The following is a 20,998-nucleotide window of genomic DNA, read 5'->3' on the forward strand; positions in this document are numbered from 1 at the left end:
AGAGGCACTATAAAAAGTTGGGAGCTTATGAGTCTTCATTAATATAAGAATATTACTTTTTGAAAAGGCTTCATTGAGATGGAATTCTCCTATTAGGTAATTCACTCATCTAAGGTACACAATTCAGTGGGTTTTAGTATATTCAGAGTTGTGCAAACATCACCATAATCAATTTTAGATTATTGAATATTTTGATATCAGAAGTATAAAAATATCAGAATGGAATCTGATACTCTTAAAACATTTACCTTATTTGCTATAGCCTTCTGGTTTCAATGAATGTGAATATAATCTCAGGATGTAGGGGCAAAACCAAAAAGGATATATTCAAATGTTAGTTAAAAATTATACGAAGGTATATTTTGAAGTGCTTCAGCATGTTGTCATTTTAGGGATGACAAATGGCCAGAACCAACACCAACACTTTCAACATGTAGTGTTCTGAAAGCTGAGTGTTTCCGGTTTGGCAGCGGTAAAGATCTGAGAAGAGACCTGTAAAATATCTAGCTGTCCATAGTGGGCTAGACTCCAACCATGACAGACTAACAACCAGGTGCGCATTTCCTGCAACCACCTCTACAAGAAATAGCAGTCACCTGCACTCCCTGATCTGCCGCAAAGCTTTGCCGAGTTCGTTGTTCTTCAGGCACTCCAGCATGGACTGGATGGCCGCTTCAGTGGACGTGAAGGTAGGCTCGGACCACGCACCCTCTGAATAGAGAGGGTCAGCTGCAATGACTGCACTGGCTTCCTTCAGGTGTTTCTTTAGGTCACTCAGTTCCCTGGACATATTCAGCAACTGTTTCAAAAAAAAAAAAAAAAAAAAAAAATTTTTTTAAACTATATTTAGGTGCTGGGGAATTTTATATCCCAAAAGAAAAAAAAAGAAAAAGAAAAAAAAGGATCTTATGGGTGTGGTTAAGCATAAGCTTAATACCTTGGTAAATTCAAATAGGATAGATGACATTGTACTCCATGGTATGTGTAGGAGATTGTGGAGTTGGATGCATTGGATACGTGTCAACTGCTGAGATGCTCTCCTTATAGAAAAGATTAAGACTTCATTTAAAATGGTTTCTATTTAAGTTCTACTTAAATAGGGAATAAATACAGAAGGAAAGAATACAAGAGATCAGGCTCAAGAGTGAGTAAGATCTGGGTTCAAATGCCAGCTCTGCAGTGTACTGTAGGGACATGGACAAGTTAATTGACTTTTATGTGCCTCAGTTTTCTCATCTGTGAGACTGAAGATAATAGCCATCCTAAAGGTTTATTTTAAAGATTAAGTAGAAATAATGTATACAAAATGCTTAGTACAGTCCAGCACCTAAGTGCTCAATAAACGTAATCGTGACCAAGGACTCTGTCCTAATAATAAGTTTTTCTCACTCTTGGTTCCATGCCATGGGAAAGTGCTGAAGACACAACTTTGAGAAGGAGGAATAATCTTAAACTAATGTTTGTATTAATGCTACAGCAGTAAAACATATTTTACCTCGAAGGTATTAGAACCAAAGGATCCAGAGTGTTAAAAAGTAAAGCATAAGAAAACCTGTGTTACTTCTAAGTGTCTCAAAATATACTATGGAAGATGGTAGTTTTGCAATTTTATCTCAAGAACATTAAAAAAATTGGCATAAAATTAAAGGTTTTTTTTCTCTTTGTAATGCAAGTTGATGATGCCTGTTTACTTTGGAAAGTTATTTATTCAACATCTTTGCTTTTCCTCTTCATTCCCAACTCACTCATGGTACAAACTATAAAAAACTGAAGCTTTGAAGGATTAGTTTTTCTTCGCACACATGCCTGTTAAATACAACTACCTACTATAGAAGTAGATTTAAAATTTACTGAAATCATATTTTAAAACAAGGTATTAGAATATCTTAATTTTGTATGTGGTTTTAAATTTGAAAGCACATTTCTTCTTACTTTAAACCTAGATAGGTTTTAAACATTGTGTGTGTATATATATATACAGTATTTAAAACTTAGATAGTATTTAAGCACTGTGTGTGCATGTACCCATATAAATACACACACCGAGTATACCTTGGAAATATTCAGTTCCAGACATCTGCAATAAAGTGAGTCATGTCAATTTTTTGATTTCCCCATGCCTATAAAAATTATGTTTACACAATATTGTAGTCTAAGTACACTAAGTCTAAAAATGTACATACCTTAATTAAAAAACACTTTATTGCTACAAAAGGCTAACAATCCTCTGCGCCTTCAGTGAGTAATTATCTTTTTGCTGGTAGAGGATCTTGCCTTAATGTTAATGGCTGCTGACTGATCAGGGTGGTGGTGGCTGAAGGTTGGGGTGATTGGGGCAATTTCTTAAAATAAGACAATAAAGAAGTTTGCTTTATTTATTTATTTATTTACTTATTGAGACGGAGTCTTGCTCTGTCACCAGGCTGGAGTGTAGTGACGCAATCTCAGCTCACTGCAACCTCCGCCTCCCAGGTTCAGGTGATTCCCTTACCCCAGCCTCTCAAGTAACTGGGATTACAGGCATGGGCCACCATGCCCAGCTAATTTTTTGTATTTTAGTAGAGGCGGGGTTTCACTATGTTGGCCAAGATGGTCTCGATCTCCTGACCTCGTGATCTGCCCGCCTTGGCCTCCCAAAGTGCTGGGATTACAGGCATGAGCCACCACACCCGGCCAAAGTTTGCTTTATTGATTGACTCTTCCTCTCATGAAATATTTCTCTGTAGCATGTGACAGCATTTTATACACCTTGGAACTTCTTTCAAAACTGCAGTCAATCACCTTAAATTCTGCCACTGCTCTATAAACTAAGTTTGTGTAATATTGTAAATCTTTTATTGTCATTTTGACAATGTTCTCAGCATCTTCACCAGGAGTAAATTTCACCTAAAGAAACTTTGGGCTGGGTGTGGTGGTTCATGCCTGTAATCCCAGCACTTTGGGAGGCCAACGGGGGTGGATCACTTGAGGTCAGGGGTTTGAGACTAGCCTGACTAACATGGTGAAACCCCGTCTCCACTAAAAATACAAAAATTAGCCGGGGGTGGTGGTGCGGGCATGTAATCCCAGCTATTTGGGAGGCTGAGGCAGGAGAATCGCTTGAACCTAGGAGGTGGAGGTTGCAGTGAGCCGAGATCATGCCATTGCACTCCAGCCTGGGCGACAGAGTGAGACTCCATCTCAAAAACAAACAACAAAAATAACTTTACTTGTTCATTCATAAGAAGCAACTCCTCATCCATTCAGGTTTTATCATAAGACTACAGCAATTCAGTCACATCTTCAGGTTCCACTTCTAATTCTAGTTCTTTTGCTATTTTTACCACATCTGCAGTTACTTCCCCTACAGAAGTCTTGAGCCTCTCAAAGGCGTCCATTGGAATCACCTTCTTCCAAACTCCTGTTAATGTTGATATTTTGACTTCCTTTCATGAATCATGAATGTTCTTAATGGCATCAAGAATGGTGAATCCTGGCCGGGCATGGTGGCTCACAGCTCACTTCGCAGGGGCCGAGGCAGGTGGATCACCTGAGCTCAGGAGTTCAAGACCAGCCTGATCAACATGGTGAAACCCCATCTCTACTAAAAATACAAAATTAGCCAGTAATCTCAGCTACTCGGGAGACTGAGGCAGGAGAATCGCTTGAACCTGGGAGGAGGAGGTTGCGGTGAGCTGAGATTGTGCCATTGCACTCCAGCCTGGGCAACAAGAGCGAAGCTTGGTCTCAGAAAAAAAAAAAGAAAAAAAAAGTATATCTTGACCATGTGGCAAATAAAAAAGAAAAAAGTTGATTCCCATTATCTGACAACTTATAATTGAATAGAGGAAAACTGGTTGTGAAGGCCTACTCTCTTGAAATAAGCATTTGAAGGTTGTATATAGCTTTTTCCTTTTTTCAAACTGAGTAATAAAAAAATGGTAAAATGGTTGTAGTTTGTCTCTTGCGGCTCTTCCTCCTCTGCTCTTAGATAGTGAGGTTTCCCAGGTTTCATCCTCACTTCTCTGCTGTCATTGGCATGGTTTAATTGACTTCTGCTTTTTCACAATCACATCTATGCCTTTTGTCCAGATCTCTCCCCTGACCTCACATCTAACCACCTGCAAGATGTCAGTCACTGTTTAAGCCAGGTCTTGGTCCAGTATGCAGCAACTGACTAGCCGGCAGAAGGCTTGACTGTCTGGACACAGCACTGCCTCAGTCCTTCTTTCTATATCCCTGTCTCAGCTTTGGTGCCACTGGTCACCTGGTTTATATAAGATGGAACCTGAGTGTCATCCTCTCCTCAACTCTTCTTTCTCCTTCATCCCCTCATCAGTTTCACTGATCTTTTGTCCTGTGTCTCACATTTCCTTCCTCCTCTCCATACCGAGGACTTCTGTCCCAGTTCAAGCTCTCTCCTTCTGTTTGAACTATTTCAGCAGCCTCATCACTGGTCTCCATGTCTCTGGTCTAGCTGTCATCAGATCCACCCTCCACATAGCTGCCACAGAGATCTACCTGAAATACTCCTAGGCACAGCATGTCTTATGATCTTGTCTTTACCCCTCTCTCTTCTGCCTTATCTCATAGTTCCTTTCTGGTGCACCTTCTATTGTAGCAATACCAAGTAGCTTGTAGTTCCTTTCTCTTTCTTCCCATCAGGCTTATGGCCATGCTGTTTGTTCTTACTGGAATGCTCCTCCCTCACTCCAACTCACCCTCTGAGAGTCCACTCAGGTGTGGTTTCCTCCAGCAAGCTCTTCAGTTTCAACCTTTCTTACCTCTAGGCAAATGAGGCGTTAGTCCTCTGTGCTTCTATAGTATCCAGTACACACCGCCATTATTCCACTGACTACATTCAGTAGTATTTCTTCATTTGTAGAAAAATTTTGGCTCACTCAGCAGTAAAAATTATTTCATTTTAAATATTTTAAAATATTAAAACATCCTGGTGCTAAGTAGGGCAGGGAAACTGAAGAGAACCAAACACATCATACAGACATTTCCTTCTTACCTCAAGGTAACGGCAAGTATGAAAAACTAATGTAAAGAAGAAAACCCACATACATGGAAACTTTTCAAATAAGGATGCCCAGCCCCAGGGCCAGGATCAGGGAGATGCAAGCAAGGCACCTAGCGCATAACCCACAGGAAGGTTCTCTCCTACACGCATTCTTAAATTTTAAGGCATGTCGCTTTCCATACCTATTCCTGACTTTGCTTTTAAAAATGAGAATAGAAATACATACAGGACATGTTTATTTCAGACTTGTGCTTGAGCAAAATAATTATGCGGGAATACAATCACTTGGGCAGTTATAAATGGGGTGGAGTGGGAAAGAACAAAAGAAATGATTTTCATGGTGGGACGTGGGGTTGGAAAGCATGTAGACTCACCTCTGGCATGGAGCTAACTTCGTGCACCTGGCCGATGAGCTTACAGTAGGACTGAAAAAGCAATAGCAGCTGGAAGTGTAGCTTATATAATCTCTGACACAGTTCCAATTGCTAAAGAGAAATTGCACAGGAAGAAATAGTTATTATTAAGGATCATTCCCATATAACTAGTGAAATCTCAATGGAGACAAACTTTTTTTTTTTAAATTAAGAAAACATAACCAGCTGTTATTCCAAATAAAACAGAAAAACAAAATATAGTCATTAAATATCAGTGAGAAATCCACGGTATAATTTCGATTATAGTCTGTGTAATGGATGACTAATTAGAGAGTAGCACCTACAAAGGGACTGAGTAGACAGCCAAATTTCCATTATATTTGCCAATTAAATACCTACCAAATATAGCTGAGTGGTTGTCTTCATTTTTATAAGCTATAAATTATTTTTAAAAAGAAAATTTTCCTTTTATTAAAAGCATATTTGAAAGGCAAAACATTAAGCAGTTCTAGGTGTTAAACTTATAAATTCAGTAGACGCCTGGGCCCCTGTAAACGTAACAGTCACATGGTCCTCCAGAGTCCTGTAACAGGCTTACTGATGATACGTCTACTCTGTGCTCAGTAAGTACTTGTTGAATTAAAGAGAGATAAAAAGGGACCACAAAATGCTTAGAAAAAAAGAAATTACGAACACATTTGAAAATTTCTGTGGAAAGGACCTCAAAAAGTAATCATACACAATGGCCCTTGAGCCACATAGATACCTCTGGAATTTAAAATGTTTCAGGGGCACATTTGTGCCTCTGTACCCTAGAGTGTGGTCTTTACACAGTTTATGTATACTATGAGGGAAAAATAATAATTCCAATGCCAGTGATCGACTAGACTTGGAGCTGTACCCTCTACACTTTGCCTAGTTTATTCCAAGAATGAGTTTGCTCCCAGGTAGTGAGTGGATGGGATTCTGTGAAAGGAAAGGAACAGCCTTCGCTCAACAGAATTTCATGGCCAGCAGTCACCAGTGAAAGTGAGTTAAATATGTGGTTTAAACTAAATGCTTCACTGTTCAGTTTTCAAATGGGGTAGGATAAATAGGGCCTTTCTTTTACCAAGGACTACAAAGAAGGCAGCTCAGAATTGAGAGCTTCTAAGGTGACTTAAAACTGTTTCCCCCAATCAGTTTAAGGAGAGAAATCACAAGAATTTAGGTTTTAGGAAGAATGTTCTATTGATATTATTAACAGACTTTTGATCCTAAATCTTAAAAGTTACTAAAATTCATGCTAAGACTATGCTGAATGGTTTCCTTTCTCTTCCTAGCCCTTCCCTGCTCTTCAGGGGAGAACCAATTCTGCCTAGATTATTTGATCTCTCAATACCGATAACCAGCCTAAGATTAAAGCAGCAGCTACACTGACTAATTAACTCGAACTGGATGTTTGGTTGTTTTAGTAAAATATTGTATTTTGTGGTCTTTAAACTTCTCTTTAGGGGAACCTTTAAAAATCTGGTATAAAAGATAACTGCCAGAGACTTGCAAATAAATAAAAAAATATTGTTTAAAAACAATATTACCTTCACAATTTAGGGTGAAACCTAGCTATGAAAACTCTGACTTTCCTGTGCCAAATCATGGTAGTTATTACCCAGAATATTCCACTGATAGTATGAGAATTCATAGCAATGTAGGTTTCTACTTTGGGGCGAAAGCAGCCCAGAATGCTACTAATAAACTGCCATGTCTTAATCTACCAAATAAAATAAATTAAAATGAGAAAGGGAAAACATGCTAAGAGATATAACAGTAACGGTAAAAATAATGGTTGTTATGGGTCCATGCCTAAATGGACAAAGAATATGAAAGAAAGTTAACTTACTGCAAGAGATTCCATTTGCTACACAGCAAGCATGGCACAGGAAACAAAGGAAAGGAAAGAAAGTACAGGGTCAGTGTCTGCATGCAACAGAAAGCACGGCCCTTTTCCAAGAGCAGAACCGTCAGCAGTATTAGCATTGCTCACCCAAACTTGATAAATCTTGCAAATGTTGTACCCATTCAACATGCATAGCGTTCCAGTTAAAAACAAGCTCTAATGGGAAACATATCACTGAAAAAACATAATGTTTTTTAGGTTCTCTGATTAATCAGTTTAGATTTTGTCAGTCAGTTTTAGAGACCAAAAATCAAAACTTGTATTGCTTGAAGATTTTAGTGTATAAGTGTGCATAATATGTGAACACAGTAAAACTGAGAGGAAGCCAGCTTAGTTATTTGAAGAATTATAGCCCCCAACAAATTAGACTATTGCTTTGTATTAAGGCAGAGTCTTTAATATGTTCAGTTTCATATCTACTAAACTATGACCTTCCTATTAACATTGAATATAGTGAACAATCTACATGGTATTTTCTTTAGTTGGATTGCCTTGCACATTGAGAATATTTTATAGGACTACTATAATTTTTAATTTCAAAGGACTAAACATTGTATACCCTCAAACAAGTGTGAAATATGACAGGTAATTTTCTTGCATTTTACTTTTTATAACAATTTTTTCTCCCATAGACAATTTCTTTTTTCTTTTTTTTTGAGATAGAGTCTTACCCTGTCACCCAGGCTGGAGTGCAGTGGCACAATCTTGGCTCACTGCAACCTCTGCTCCCGGGTTCAAGCGATTCTCCTGCCTCAGCCTTCTGAGTAGCTGGGATTACAGGTGCATGCCACCACACCTGGCTAATTTTTGAATTTTTTTTTTTTTTAGTAGAGATGGGGTTTCACCATGTTGGTCAGGCTGGTCTCGAACTCCTGACCCAGTGATCTGCCCGCCTTGGCCTCCCAAAGTTCTGGGATTACAAGTGTGAGCCACCATGCCTGGACTCAATAGACAATTTCTAAAAGTAAACTACAACTAATAGTTAGTGTAAAATAATGTAAAATTGTAACTGCGCCATGTTCAACACCAGCTACAATTTTTTTTTTTTTGAGATGGAGTCTTGCTCTGTTGCCCCAGGCTGGAGTGCAGTGGCGCAATCTTGGCTCACTGCAAGCTTCACCTCCTGGATTCACACCATTCTCTTGCCTCAGCCTCCCAATGCAGCTGGGACTACAGGTGCCCGCCACCACGCCCGGCTAATGTTTTTGTATTTTTAGTAGAGATGGGGTTTCACCTTGTTAGCCAGTATAGTCTTGATCTCTTGACTTTATAATCCGCCCGCCTTGGCCTCCCAAAGTGCTGGGATTACAGGCGTGACCCACTGCGCCCGGCCAGCAGCTACCATTTTTTGATGTCACCATATCATAGAATTAGTTTATGGAAAGTTTGGGGATGTGGAAAGAGATAAGTAAAACTTGACAGAATGTATTTTTTTAAAATTAATGACCATTCCTAATTATGCATCAACATATCTGGTTCTGAATTTTCAAAATATTTAAGGACCTAACAGTTTCTAATCCAATAAAACCCCCTTATTTTAAAGCTCTTTCAAAAAGTCTCTGAGTTATCATCGTTTTAATGTATTGTACTTGAAAATAAGGTACAGTAAATAAGAACACATGAAACTATCAACTTATTATTTATTAGTATCTACAAATGTAATTAAAGGACTGCCACCAACAAGCCCTACCCTATCCTCCAAGGGTCTCTTCTTCCCTTACTTATCACTTGCTTGTCATGTGGGGTTGGCACACTGATGCATATTATATTATGTTTACTAAGTAGTTTTTTGGACCTTGGCCATCAATTTCTTTCAAAGTTTGGAAGACAAACACCTGTAAGCCTCTGATGTGGAGACTACACAGCTTCAGGTATTTACTATTGTCAAGAAAACTTTACATCTAGAGGTTTCTAAAATCAAACTTTCTGTTCTGAAATACAATGTCATATAAGATAGTCACACAGGGAGAGTCTTGTCTATATAGATGCAGAATTTCCAGTGCGAAGACTTTTAGACAACATCAAATATGACTGAAATGTTTAGTATGCAGTTTAGGAAGTAAACATTTGCTACCACGGGATTTACTTTTCAGAAGTGTGAAATGAAGCAAGTACTGAGTAAATTACAAGTGAAGAAAACGGCTTTTTATTGCTTTCCAAAACAAGGTTATAATCCAAAGAGGTCATCAAATCAGTTCAAGTAAAATCTTTTCTGTTCAATAAAGGCAGAGGAAACTTTTCGACTCCAGCTTGGTGCTAAGGAATTTCATTGTCAATGAATTCCTCCCACTCAGCTCTCAGGGCACAAAATAGTGTTTTTCTTGGGAGATGGCCAACTGTGATGAATGCCAGTTCTCAGGATTCTTCCTAAACGTTCCTTTTTAGGTACACTAGTTCAGGCTTCCTTGACATTTATTATCTCAGAATCTTTCTGTAGGCCACAGGATGGGACCTAGTTCACATTTAGAGTTCCAAAAAGATACTGAAAAAAGCCTTTCTGGGGGGCCATTTTATGGAAAGTATTAAAATTCCCCTTGTCCTACCATCCTGTGCTAATGTTTTTCTGTATCCACATTCTAAAAATAATCCCTTGAGAAGTCTTCATAAACTTATCTGTGTTTTGGTGACTTTAGGTTCTTTTGAACATGTTGTGGGAATGTCCTTGTTTTATTTAGTCACAAGGATTTTCTTCAAGCCCCCTTCCTGCTTTCCTGGTATGGCTTGATTTATAAAATTGGATTTAGAGGTATGTTTTCTCAAAATGAGGAAAAAAGATCATGGAGCCAAGATATTAAGAATTTATCATAAACAAATGAGGAATGCATAGCTTTTAAAAGCCCAGAATAACTGAACTCCTGCTGATCGATGGTAGCATAGCCATAGCTGGGTTCTGTCTTCTGTTCTCAGCTGGATTCTATGCTTATGACATAACCAGTCAGTAAAAATCTAAGACATTTTTGATATGATAGAAGATGAACCACAGTGTACTATAATAGCTATTATTTTCATCTCATTTAATCTCTGAAAGTCCTGCGTTTAAATTAATGAGATAAAATTTAAATAACCTAGCCTAATGATGAAATCTCCTAAAAGGTGGGAGTAGTATGTACTTATTTGTTGCTAATAATACTTGGGCCTGGCACATTGATGGCTACTGCATTAACTTTGTTAAGTAGTTTTTTGGACCTTGGTCATAAATATCCCTCAAAGCTTTGAAAGATAAATACAGCTATGATACAGATTACACATCCTGAGGTATTTACTTTTTTCAAGAAATCTGTAAGCTATCTTCAGCAGACATTTCTTTAGCCAATATGAGAAAGAATATGGCTTATAGAGGAAAGACTGACTATATCTGAAGGATGATGTTTAATAGATGATAACTTAACTGGAGAAAAGTCTTGTCTTGTTCAACACTTAACTTGTTCCATTTGTATAAGAACAGAGGTTGTAGGCTTCTCATCCATAGATTATATAGATAGAAAATACGTAACCGAGAAGGCAAGTGTCCAAAAAGACCCTAACCGAATGATGATTTGAATATAAGAAGATGAAATGTAGTAGGGCTAAATGTAAATTATTGTCCTTGAGTTCAGAGTCAAATGTTCAAGTAGTGCTCAAAAATATCTGTTGAATTATGAATGCATTAACTAAAATCGACAATACATGATGTGGAAACATCTCCAGCTTTTCTGGGTCCACCTCTGCAGAACTGGATGATGAACTATGTTAATTAACTATAAGGAGACTAAAGCCACTGCCTGCAGAACCCAGAGCCGAGAGGTCTGCAGACTTTGTTCCCTGACCTCCATTTATGTTCACTTAAACCACCGACTAGTGGCCACTCCAGAATGAATTTCACAAGAGATGGAGAGGTCAATGGAAACCAAAATCCTTAGTTGGAAATGCTGATTTTAAGTCATGAAGAGATTTATTTCTCCTTTTGATATGTGCAGGCTGAGAAAACACTACTAAAGCAGTGTCCGCAAATGAAAGTGATCTCATGACACAAGCAAATCCCATGCCTTGATTTATGTCCTATTTAGTGTATGCTGCACCTTATTCTAGGAGAACTGGTATTACTATCACCAAGAAGCCCAAATCATTGACTAGTAATGGCTGTCTTTAAAAAAGAGCTTTCCCCAAAATACACTTCCCAAATATTGGAAATAATTTTCTTAGAAACATGGTTTGTTTTGTTGTTTTGAACGTGCGCTGAGAATGTTCCTCCAATATATCCCTCAGAAAGCGAGTTCAGCAGACAGGTGCTTGCATATGCAGAGCTGCTTCTCGCATATGCAAAGAATAATACTCTTTCCTGTTTTCTTTTTGGAAACTCAAGCCCTTTCTATCTAGCTTTATTCTTCATTTTGGAGACTTAGGTACAGAGAAATATTTTTCTGTTATAAGAAAAGCAACAGGCCAAGCATCATGATGACTGGTGCCTGGCTCCTGCCTTGAGCATTAGGAACTCACTGGGCAGGAGGGATGGTGGAGAGTCCATATGGGTCTATACTTAGTGCTAGCTCCTTGTTGCCACTGAGGAAGGCAGGCCCAGTGTTGCTAGATCTTCTTATTTAGAGACACCAGGAATTCTGTTTTGAGTGTGTGTGTATGTGTGAAAGTCTGTTTTGTTTTGTTTTGTTTTTTTGTTTTTTTTTTGAGATGGAGTCTTGCTCTGTCACCCAGGCTGGAGTGCAGTGGCGCAATCTTGGCTCCCTGCAACCTCCGCCTCTCAGGTTCAAGTGATTCTCCTGCCTCAGCCTCCCAAGTAGCTGGGATTACAGGTGCCCACCACTGCACCTGGCTCATTTTTGTATTTTCAGTAGAGATCATATTTCACCACGTTGGCCAGGAAGGTCTCGAACTCTTGACCTCGTGATCCACCCGCCTCATGCTCTCAAAGTGCTGGGATTACAGGTGTAAGCCACCGGGCCTGGCCGTATGTGTGGAAGCTTAAAATTTTTAAATGCAAGGTCAGTTAATATTGTGCAAGCTTAACACATCTGTGAATTGGTTATAGTTCACAAGCCACCAGTGCATACACTTTCTTCATTATTTTTATGTCTGCATCTTTAAGAATAGAAGAAAAATTGGAAAAATAAATATTCAGCACCCAACAAAGAGATATATTGTCTTCCACAAACAATTCTACAGCAATCCTCACTTAAATCACCTGTTAAGAATGACTAGGAATTTTCTACTGGCAAAGACCGGACCAGACTGGGTAGGGCTTGGGGGTTGATAAGCTTTGATATGCATGTCTGTATACCGTCACCATCTCTGACAGACTGATATCTTTATTCAAGAATTTACTTTGCTAGGTTTAGTCGGGTAAGCACTAATCCTTTCACGAAGTGCACACTTCTCTGAAATAGAACAGATATGAGTAATAATTATCGGTATATTCATATTGCTATTTATATCCAGACATAGATTCTGCAAGTTATAAGTTCACTTATCCACATTCTACATGTCCTCAGGCAAGGGTGTGCTCAGAGTAACTGGCAACATCAAATCATTCCAGAAGACAGAGAACCTGATTACACAGGAGTGTTGGAGAGAATGCCTTAGAGGTAAGTTAAGCAGTGCTCTGAGGCCAGACATTGGTTGGGTTTTGTTTTGGGTTGGAGGCCAAATGGTAGCTCTAGTCAGCAAAATTGTATCTCCACATCTCTAGATATAAGATCTTGATATTTAAGTGGAAAGACACAATCATTTCTCCTCAAGGCCCACCTTTCGTGTGTAAGGACTTTTTTCCCTCAGTTTTCTCTCACAGCCCATTTCTGGCCTTGTTGAGTGTTACCTATGATGGGAGCTGAGGCTGCCTGATTTGTGTACTCTGCATGGTGCCTAGCCATGCCTCAAGGCTGGTGGAATTAGGAAGTGTGAGGTTTGAGCTGCATGCCCAGTGGCCAGACTACTTCCAGGATCTACTAACCAATTAAAACAGAGACTGTAATCAAGTATCCAGATGACTTAAACAAATCTCCCTGCCTTGCCTGACTTGCTAGGATTGCTAACCTCTTTTGTTAGGTGGCATATACTTTGCCTTCCAGATCAACCACAGACTCCAGAATTGTTACACCTGTAGGCCTGGAAGCATCTTCCTTAGGACATCCGGTCACTGCTTGAGTTCTCTGGTCACCAGTGTGTCCAGGAGCCATTTGGAAATATTCTGAAACACTGAGCTAACACTGACAATGGGGCCAAAGCTTGGTTGGTTTTTGCAAAAACGTTGGAAACACCAGACTCAGAATTTGCCCTTCCATTATTGCTTTCCTAGCAAATCCCACTCTCATGCCTCTTGGGTGTTTTATGCATCTTCCCTCCTTATTCGTGCAGATTCCTAAAGCTTTATTAGACATTTAGACATATGCTGGAAATTATTCTCGAGTGTTTTCCCATGTGTATGTTTTGCCTCCAAAATTAAGCTAGAGAAAAGTGTGGACAAATGGAAAGAATATGGCCTTTAGACTTTGCCTGTCAGCTTCAGTTTTCTTAGCTGCAAAATGTTAAAACCCTGATTTCAAAGGATTGTTGTAAAGGATCAAATGAGATTACATGTGTACAGTACTTGAAAACATTAGTTTCTTCTTTCTACTTTTGTACTCTCAAGCCTTTATAGTAATGCTAACAGAGTTGTCACATCTAAACAAATGAATAAATAGATGAACTCTATTTTTTGAGTCCTTGGGTTTAGTAAAAACACAAGAAAAGAGAGGGAGAGGAAAAAGTACTACAAAATAGAAGCAACGAAAGAGGTGCATGAATAGGAAATGGGTAAAAAACAATAAGCAAAAATAAGATAGATATTTGTTTGAAGAAGGTGAAGAAGAACCAGGTAAAAAGGAGGGAGAAACTAAAACCAAGTAAAACAACTTAATAGAAATAAATCACAAGCATAACATAAATACATATTTTAAAGTTGGAATGTTTGGGAAATAGGATAGGTTAACTGGAATTTCTGGTTATCCTTAGGGTTAACCAAGAAGCTATAAACAAACAAACAAATACATAATAGATTTGTTTTCAACCCTTGTTCGTAGAAATCTGCGAAGTACTAATGCACTTTCCTGTCTGAGGTTCTGTTATAGAGAATATAATAGAATTTGATGATTGAGGACAAGTTTTCAGAAAACAAATTGTGTTTTACATACTACTATACAAACCAGACTATAAGCCAGATTAGATTTATGCTCAATGTAAATCCTAACCTGGTAACTGTTCTCTGGCCTGAAATTGGCTTAACAGCAGATTACAGTGAAGGGAGGGCTGGGCTGGAATGACAAGCCATGAGTACTACTGGGTGGCCATAAAATCTGAAACTTAGATAATACTTAATTTTTTAAAAATGTATTATGTCTGGGATATGCTAATGGCACAGGTTATTTAGTGAAAATCCAAGTCACAAATCATCTGAGACATGATGTCACAGATGCATATATAGGGATTGAGGGAAATGCCGGAGTTTATTGTGATTTTTGAACAGCATATTTCAATTCTGCTTTGCTTATGGGAGACATTATATAAGTCATTAAACACTTATTTTAAAAATGTATGCAAACTAGTTATTGCCTATGTTGACAGACGTTGTGTCTAAGCTACATTTCTGTCTGTCACTTCTCAGCCATGGAGCCTTGGATAAGTCAAGCTGTGGTGTCTTCAGCTATAGAATGGGCAAATGCTGCCACCCTGCTTCCCATCCAGAGAGATCAACTGACTTAAGGGGTGTGAAAGTGCTCCGTAAACCATAAAGTGACATATAAACGTGCATCTTCAAGAAGGGCAGCAATGTGGAAACGCAACCTCTACTTCAATGCCCTCTTTAGATATTTCTCAGCTTTATAGTTTGCTTTTCAATCTCTGATCTCTTCACTAAAACTTATCAAGGGGCTTGCCTAGGGACTCAATCAATGCTGGCATGGACAGTGTTACTCTCAGGACTGCAAACTTGCTCAATAACAAATACCAAATTGGAATGGAACCACTGGTGTTTGGTTGAAAATGTTCACTCCAAACCTCTGATCAGAAACCAGACTTTACTGGATTCTTTTTACGTAATGAAGTACTGTTTCTAACACAGGAAGATGTTTTCAGATCATCCAGAGGGTGTGCCATGTAAAACACTTTTCCAGTAGTAACGACATAATTCTGAGGTAATACCTTCTCTCCCTAGATGGGGCAGCAGCCTCCTAAGTTCCCTTAACCACTCTTGCCACTTTGAGCTATTTCCATAGTAGACAGAGTGGGATCTAATGACCTAATCATCCCCACTGTTAACCCTTTTCAGTTGCTTATTATTGCCGTTAAACACCAAAGCCCTGCATGGGCTGGCTTCTGCCAAGTTCTCCAGACTCTTCTCAACCGTTTCTCCACGGGGCTTTCGGTGCCGTCAGTCACATGGGCTCTCCTTGGTTCTTGGAAAGGCCTGGTTTCCCTGCCTCCGGGCCTTTACACAGACTACAGGCCCACTTCTCTCCATCTCATATTTTAGATCTCTGCCAAGATGTTACTTTCATGGAGAACCCTTCCCAGAACTGCCCGCCCCATCGGATCAGGCAGCCTTGCTCTGTGATCTCTCAGCTTCCTCTTCTTTCCTGTCCTTGATGGTCCTTGTTGCAGTTAATAGCTGTATGACTGTTTCATTGATGTCTGTCTCGCTGACAAGATCAGAAGCTCCACAAGGGCAGAGGCCTTGTCAGTTGCTCATGATTGCCATACAGGAGGCACTCAATATGTGACTGCAGAAAGAATGATTTTCATCCATTCCTACTCTGTCCTTTAATTTCCTTTATCGTATGGCACACTGGTCTGAGGTGTGTAGCAATTCTAAATGAGAAAATCTGTTTTACAGTGACTGCTGAAAGGTCTAGAGAAACTTCCTTCATTAAAGAAACTAAGTGGTTCAGTGAAGAATTAATGAAATTTGGCTTTATAATCTGAATTAAGAATAAATTTATTAGGAAATTATTAGTATAGTTAGACAGTATCCAGCAAAGAAAGGTTATTTTATACCTCTACTTTTCCAAAACAAAGAAAATCCCCCAAAATCCCATGAACACACAGTCATGCTGGAATGTCATTCTGTCTTACTCTGTTGGTTTCATGTAAATGTTTGGGGTGATTCATTCTGCCTCTTCTTTTCTCAAGTTCCAGGCTTCTTGGGTAGACCAAAACTAACACACAATGTCAGAGCACACAAGAGACCCATTCTAACAGGCTTTTATTACCTTTTCTTCAGAGTCCCCTGGCTGACAGGTAATTACTCCATCTCTTGATCCTCCTGCAAATGTTGCCTTGCAATTTGCAAGCCACTGTTGTCAGAAAGAGAGGGGCAGACATAGGTAAATTCAGCAATGTTCTGAGAACATGTTTAGTATCAATTCTGTTAGGAAAAATTCATTAAAGTTCTAATGACAGTAAAATGAAATTGTGCTGTAATGACTCTTTGAAAAGGGTCGTATTTGGGGGTTAAAGATGAACTGTTGGAAATTAAAAGTATCTGTTTATATGGGTTCAGTGATGGTCATCTAAAAATACAATTTCAGTATTATACTGTGTTGCCCTAGGGAATGGTTTCACCACACTGTTCCTAATTTATGTGTAAATGAATATATTATGGCTAGAAATCTTCCATATGATTAGGGTTAGAAGACAGGACCAATACTTCCTCACAGGCTGGGTGATTCTGGTCAACATGACCTGACTTGGACACACCTACTTCTTTTATGCTGCGGTGGCGGCATCTGCTATGGGGCAGATCTCCTTTACTATAAGGAAGGCTATTATGGTAATAGCTCAGCTACTGAGAGATCCTGCCAGTCTTAAGCATCTGGGATAGTAACTAACACAGGTGTGAAAGGGAACCTTTGAGCAGAAAACAATGAGCATTGAGGAACTGAAGTTCACACTTGACACTAAAGGCTAAATTAGTTCACCAACCAGAACAAAAAGATTACTTTTACTGGGTGATGACTGAGAACCTGAAAACAGTGGCAGGTAAAAGGCCACAGAAATAGAAGACAAAGATAATTGTTATGGTGGAAAGTTAGAACTCTTGCCCTTGGGCAGGTCAAGGTAACATTAATAACAGCAATAGCAATAAACTCCAAACCAGTAACTTTACAATGAACATCTTCTTTCTACGTGGCATTGTGCTGGTCATTTTACAGATATTATTTCTATTTTCAAGGCAGTATCATGATGTGGTTAAGAGCGTGGGGCTTTGAATCCCACAGCTCCGGGTTCCAGTCCCACCCAGTTCCTAGCTAGCTAACGAGGGTAACAATAGCAACTCTCAGGGTAGTTGTGAGCATTAAACGATATAATTTAAGAGATTTAACTCTTAGCAGGTTGTTGGATACATAGAAAGGACTCAGGAAATGATAGCTGCCATGACTTATAATTGTTTTATCTTTACAACAATCCTGCAAATTAGTTATTATGACCAAGGGCTTACAGATGATGCATCTGAAATGAGAGATGGCAAGTCACTTATCCAAGGTGACTAACCCTTAAATAACTGAGCTGTGATTTAGACTCAAGTCAATCTGACTTCAAAACCCATGCTTTTTCTATAGTACCTGGCATATTCTAGGAAGTGCTCAATACACACTACATACAATTACTGAGTTTTCTGGGCCTCCAACTGTGCATCTCTCAGAAAACAGGTGGCTGGCACGGATGGTTTCTAGATCACTTCTGTCTCTACCATTTTACAATCTAGATCTATGAAGAAAGAAAAAAGTAAAGAGCAAGAGCTGAGGCCAAGAGAAACCCTGGGGACTGGCCGATGCAGCCCCCAAGAGTGGCTATGAGAATAGAGAGGAGATCCACCACAACTAGTTTTGGGTAAGGCTAACACTGGAAGGAAGTAATCACCAATTTCAAATCTCTGGGAAAAGTTATAACATTGGTAAGTAACATATCAAGCAGATACCCATTTTTTTCCCCCAATTTCTTGGTAGGGCTAAAAGTGAATGCTGAAGAATTTCTCTTTTGTAGATACCATTTTTAATACAGTTAATACTGTATACAGTCCTACCACCATTAAATTGGAATTGTAATCCTTAACAAGGGAAAAGATGAAGTCTGCCTTCTGCTTCCTAAAGAGCATGTCTTAGGTTAATCATAACACCTCCCAAGAACTCAGAGTGGTTGGGTTCATTTGGTTTTAACTGACTACACGTGCATAGAAACACAAACGCTTACTGAGAGTGTGGCCTCTTTCCTGTTGTTGTAGGTATCCAAATATTCTTGCAGTTCTAACACACTGAACTTGAGCTTGTCCAGAAGTCCACATGAAAGGAGCTAAAGACAGGAAAATAACTGGTATTAAAAAAACTAGAGAGATACCAACACGAAGGCATGGCTACACAGAAAACAGAAGTATATTTAGAAGTGATGTTAAAGGGGTACAAGTGCCATCCATTTTAATAAGCTGTGAAATTTGGAATTTTGCTCAACTATCAGCTGCAATTGCAATTGAATCCCAGCTTGATAATGCATGCCTCCTAAGAAAATATCCACTCTTTCCCATGTTAGCATAGGCAGGTAAGACATACCAAGTATTCCATAGAGGCCCACACTAAGATATGGTTTCCATTTTATACATGACTTCCACTGTCATCACCCAATAATACTCCAAGCAGTGTGAAGACAAACCTCCAAAAAGACTTTCAAACTGATTTTGTATTTAATCTATACCTTAAGTCATTTACAACAGAATGACTTTTCATATTTTATTCTTTGCTACAAGACAGCTACTGATCAAACAGGTTCTTGGAAGGACTTGCCTCTTAAGAGACTTTTAAAATCTAAGCACATCCTCACTGGTTCTAAACCTCAGTACTTACTGAGCATGTGATGATTCTGTCATATCATGGTGGATAGAAAAAAAAGGTATCACACAACTCCCACCCACCAGGAGCTCATCAGTCTTGCATGGTTAGAGTTCCATGCATAAAGCCATGAGTTGCCATCAGCCAGAGACTGTTTTGATTATCCTTTAAACTTATCATTCGCAGTTTGAGCTGGGCAAATCTACAGGGCAATAACTCTCTGTTAGAGACTTGGGGGTGGGGAAACTGACTGACATGTTGCCTCTGAAGACCCATCTGACTAGGCAACCTGGCATCATGGGCACTGCCTAGGTCAGCTCCAGGAGGTTATCTGACCGTATCTGCACAGCTGTCAAAGTCCGAGTCATCAGAGAGCAGTTGCCAAGGATGCAGAGGGAGCAGAGGTGGATTTTTCTCCTTTTTCTGTGAAATCGCTCTGCCTTAGCCTGGACTGGCCATGTGCAGTAAATATACTGCAGACCTTTGGGAGTCATATCACAATACAGCACTGCTCACAACACTGAAGGTGTCTTTAAACAAACCACAGCACAAACATGCTACCCTGAAGTTCGGCACTGTAGGTTGCATAGGCCCTTCACTGTCAGAGCAGGACTGGGATACTCACAGTCTCGGCATCCACAAAAAGTGTAGGGCACTCAGAGCAGGAGGTGAGCATCTGGGAAGAGCTGACAAATTTGGATCCGATTCCCCGGAGGTTATCTCCAAGGTAACTGGCTGCATCACAGGTTAGGAAGCAGAACCTTTTCTGAATATTCTGCAAGGCAAAATAGTGACCATTTGTAAAGGTCAACTTCAACTTATATATGATAAAAAACATTTGCGGGGGGCAGCTTCTGTTTTTATATTCCAGTTACATTAACTGATTTTTTTTTTTTTTTTTTTTGAGATGGAGTCTTGCTCTGTCACCCAGGCTGGAGTGCAGTGGCGCGATCTTGGCTCACTGCAAGCTCTGTCTCCTGGGTTCATGCCATTCTTCTGCCTCACCCTCCTGAGTAGCTGGTACTACAGGCACCCGCCACCACGCCCGGCTAATTTTTTGTATTTTTAGTAGAGATGGGATTTTACCGTGTTAGCCAGGATGGTCTCAATCTCCTGACCTCGTGATCTGCCTGCCTCGGCGTCCCAAAGTGCTGGGATTACAGGCGTGAGCCACTGTGCCCGGCCCTGATTTTTTTACCTGACATAAAAATTGTGTATGTTTACTGTGTACAACATGTTTTAAAATATGTACATGCTGTGAAATGGCTAAATTGGGCTAATTAACATGCATTTTTGGTGGTGAGAATACTTAAAATCTACTCTCAGCAATTTTCAAGAATATAATGCATGATTATTAATGGGAAAAACCCTACTTTTATTTATTATTTTTTATTTTTATTATTATTTTTAAATTTATTTTTTATTATACTTTAAGTTTTACAAATGTCCACAACGTGCACGTTTGTTACATATGTATACATGTGCCATCTTGGTGTGCTGCACCCATTAACTCATCATTTACACTAGGTATATCATATCTCCTAATGCTATCCCTCCCCGTCCCCCCACCCCACAACAGGTCCCAGTGTGTGATGTTCCCCTTCGTGTCCAAGTGTTCTCATTGTTCAATTCCCACCTATGAGTCAGAACATGCGGTGTTTGAAAACCCCTACTTTGAAATCTTTATAAACATATCGCATGAGAGTGGGTCCATAGGGTAATGGGGGAGGGGAACAGAATGAATGTTTAGGTTAAATCAACTAAGTAATCATTCAGTGTGAACGTTTCTTCCTGAAATGCCATTTCCCAATGCGTGGATGCTTGTGCAGGTTGAGTATCC

At 39.4% G+C, this 20,998-nt stretch overlaps 1 protein-coding gene across 7 annotated transcripts in view; it reads right to left on the bottom strand.

Moving 5' to 3' along the window:
• The window catches only part of FRY (FRY microtubule binding protein), a 275,761-nt gene that overhangs the window by 3,961 nt on the left and 250,802 nt on the right, over window positions 1-20,998 (bottom strand). For 2 of the 7 annotated variants that reach the window (XM_017865930.1, XM_017865931.1), the window contains 6 exons: window positions 19,784-19,933; window positions 18,530-18,628; window positions 16,549-16,632; window positions 7,259-7,276; window positions 5,380-5,490; window positions 597-799 (listed from right to left, as the gene is read on the bottom strand). In XM_017865930.1, coding sequence (XP_017721419.1) covers window positions 597-799; window positions 5,380-5,490; window positions 7,259-7,276; window positions 16,549-16,632; window positions 18,530-18,628; window positions 19,784-19,933 — 665 coding nt within the window. Of the gene's footprint in view, window positions 1-596; window positions 800-5,379; window positions 5,491-7,258; window positions 7,277-16,524; window positions 16,633-18,529; window positions 18,629-19,783; window positions 19,934-20,998 lie in introns of those variants that run through there. The other 5 variants (XM_017865932.1, XM_017865933.1, XR_001884139.1 and 2 more) reach the window with 4 other exon arrangements.

Source organism: Rhinopithecus bieti, unplaced genomic scaffold (assembly GCF_001698545.2).
Source record: "Rhinopithecus bieti isolate Rb0 unplaced genomic scaffold, ASM169854v2 scaffold_81659, whole genome shotgun sequence".
Classification (NCBI taxonomy): Eukaryota; Metazoa; Chordata; class Mammalia; order Primates; family Cercopithecidae; genus Rhinopithecus; species Rhinopithecus bieti.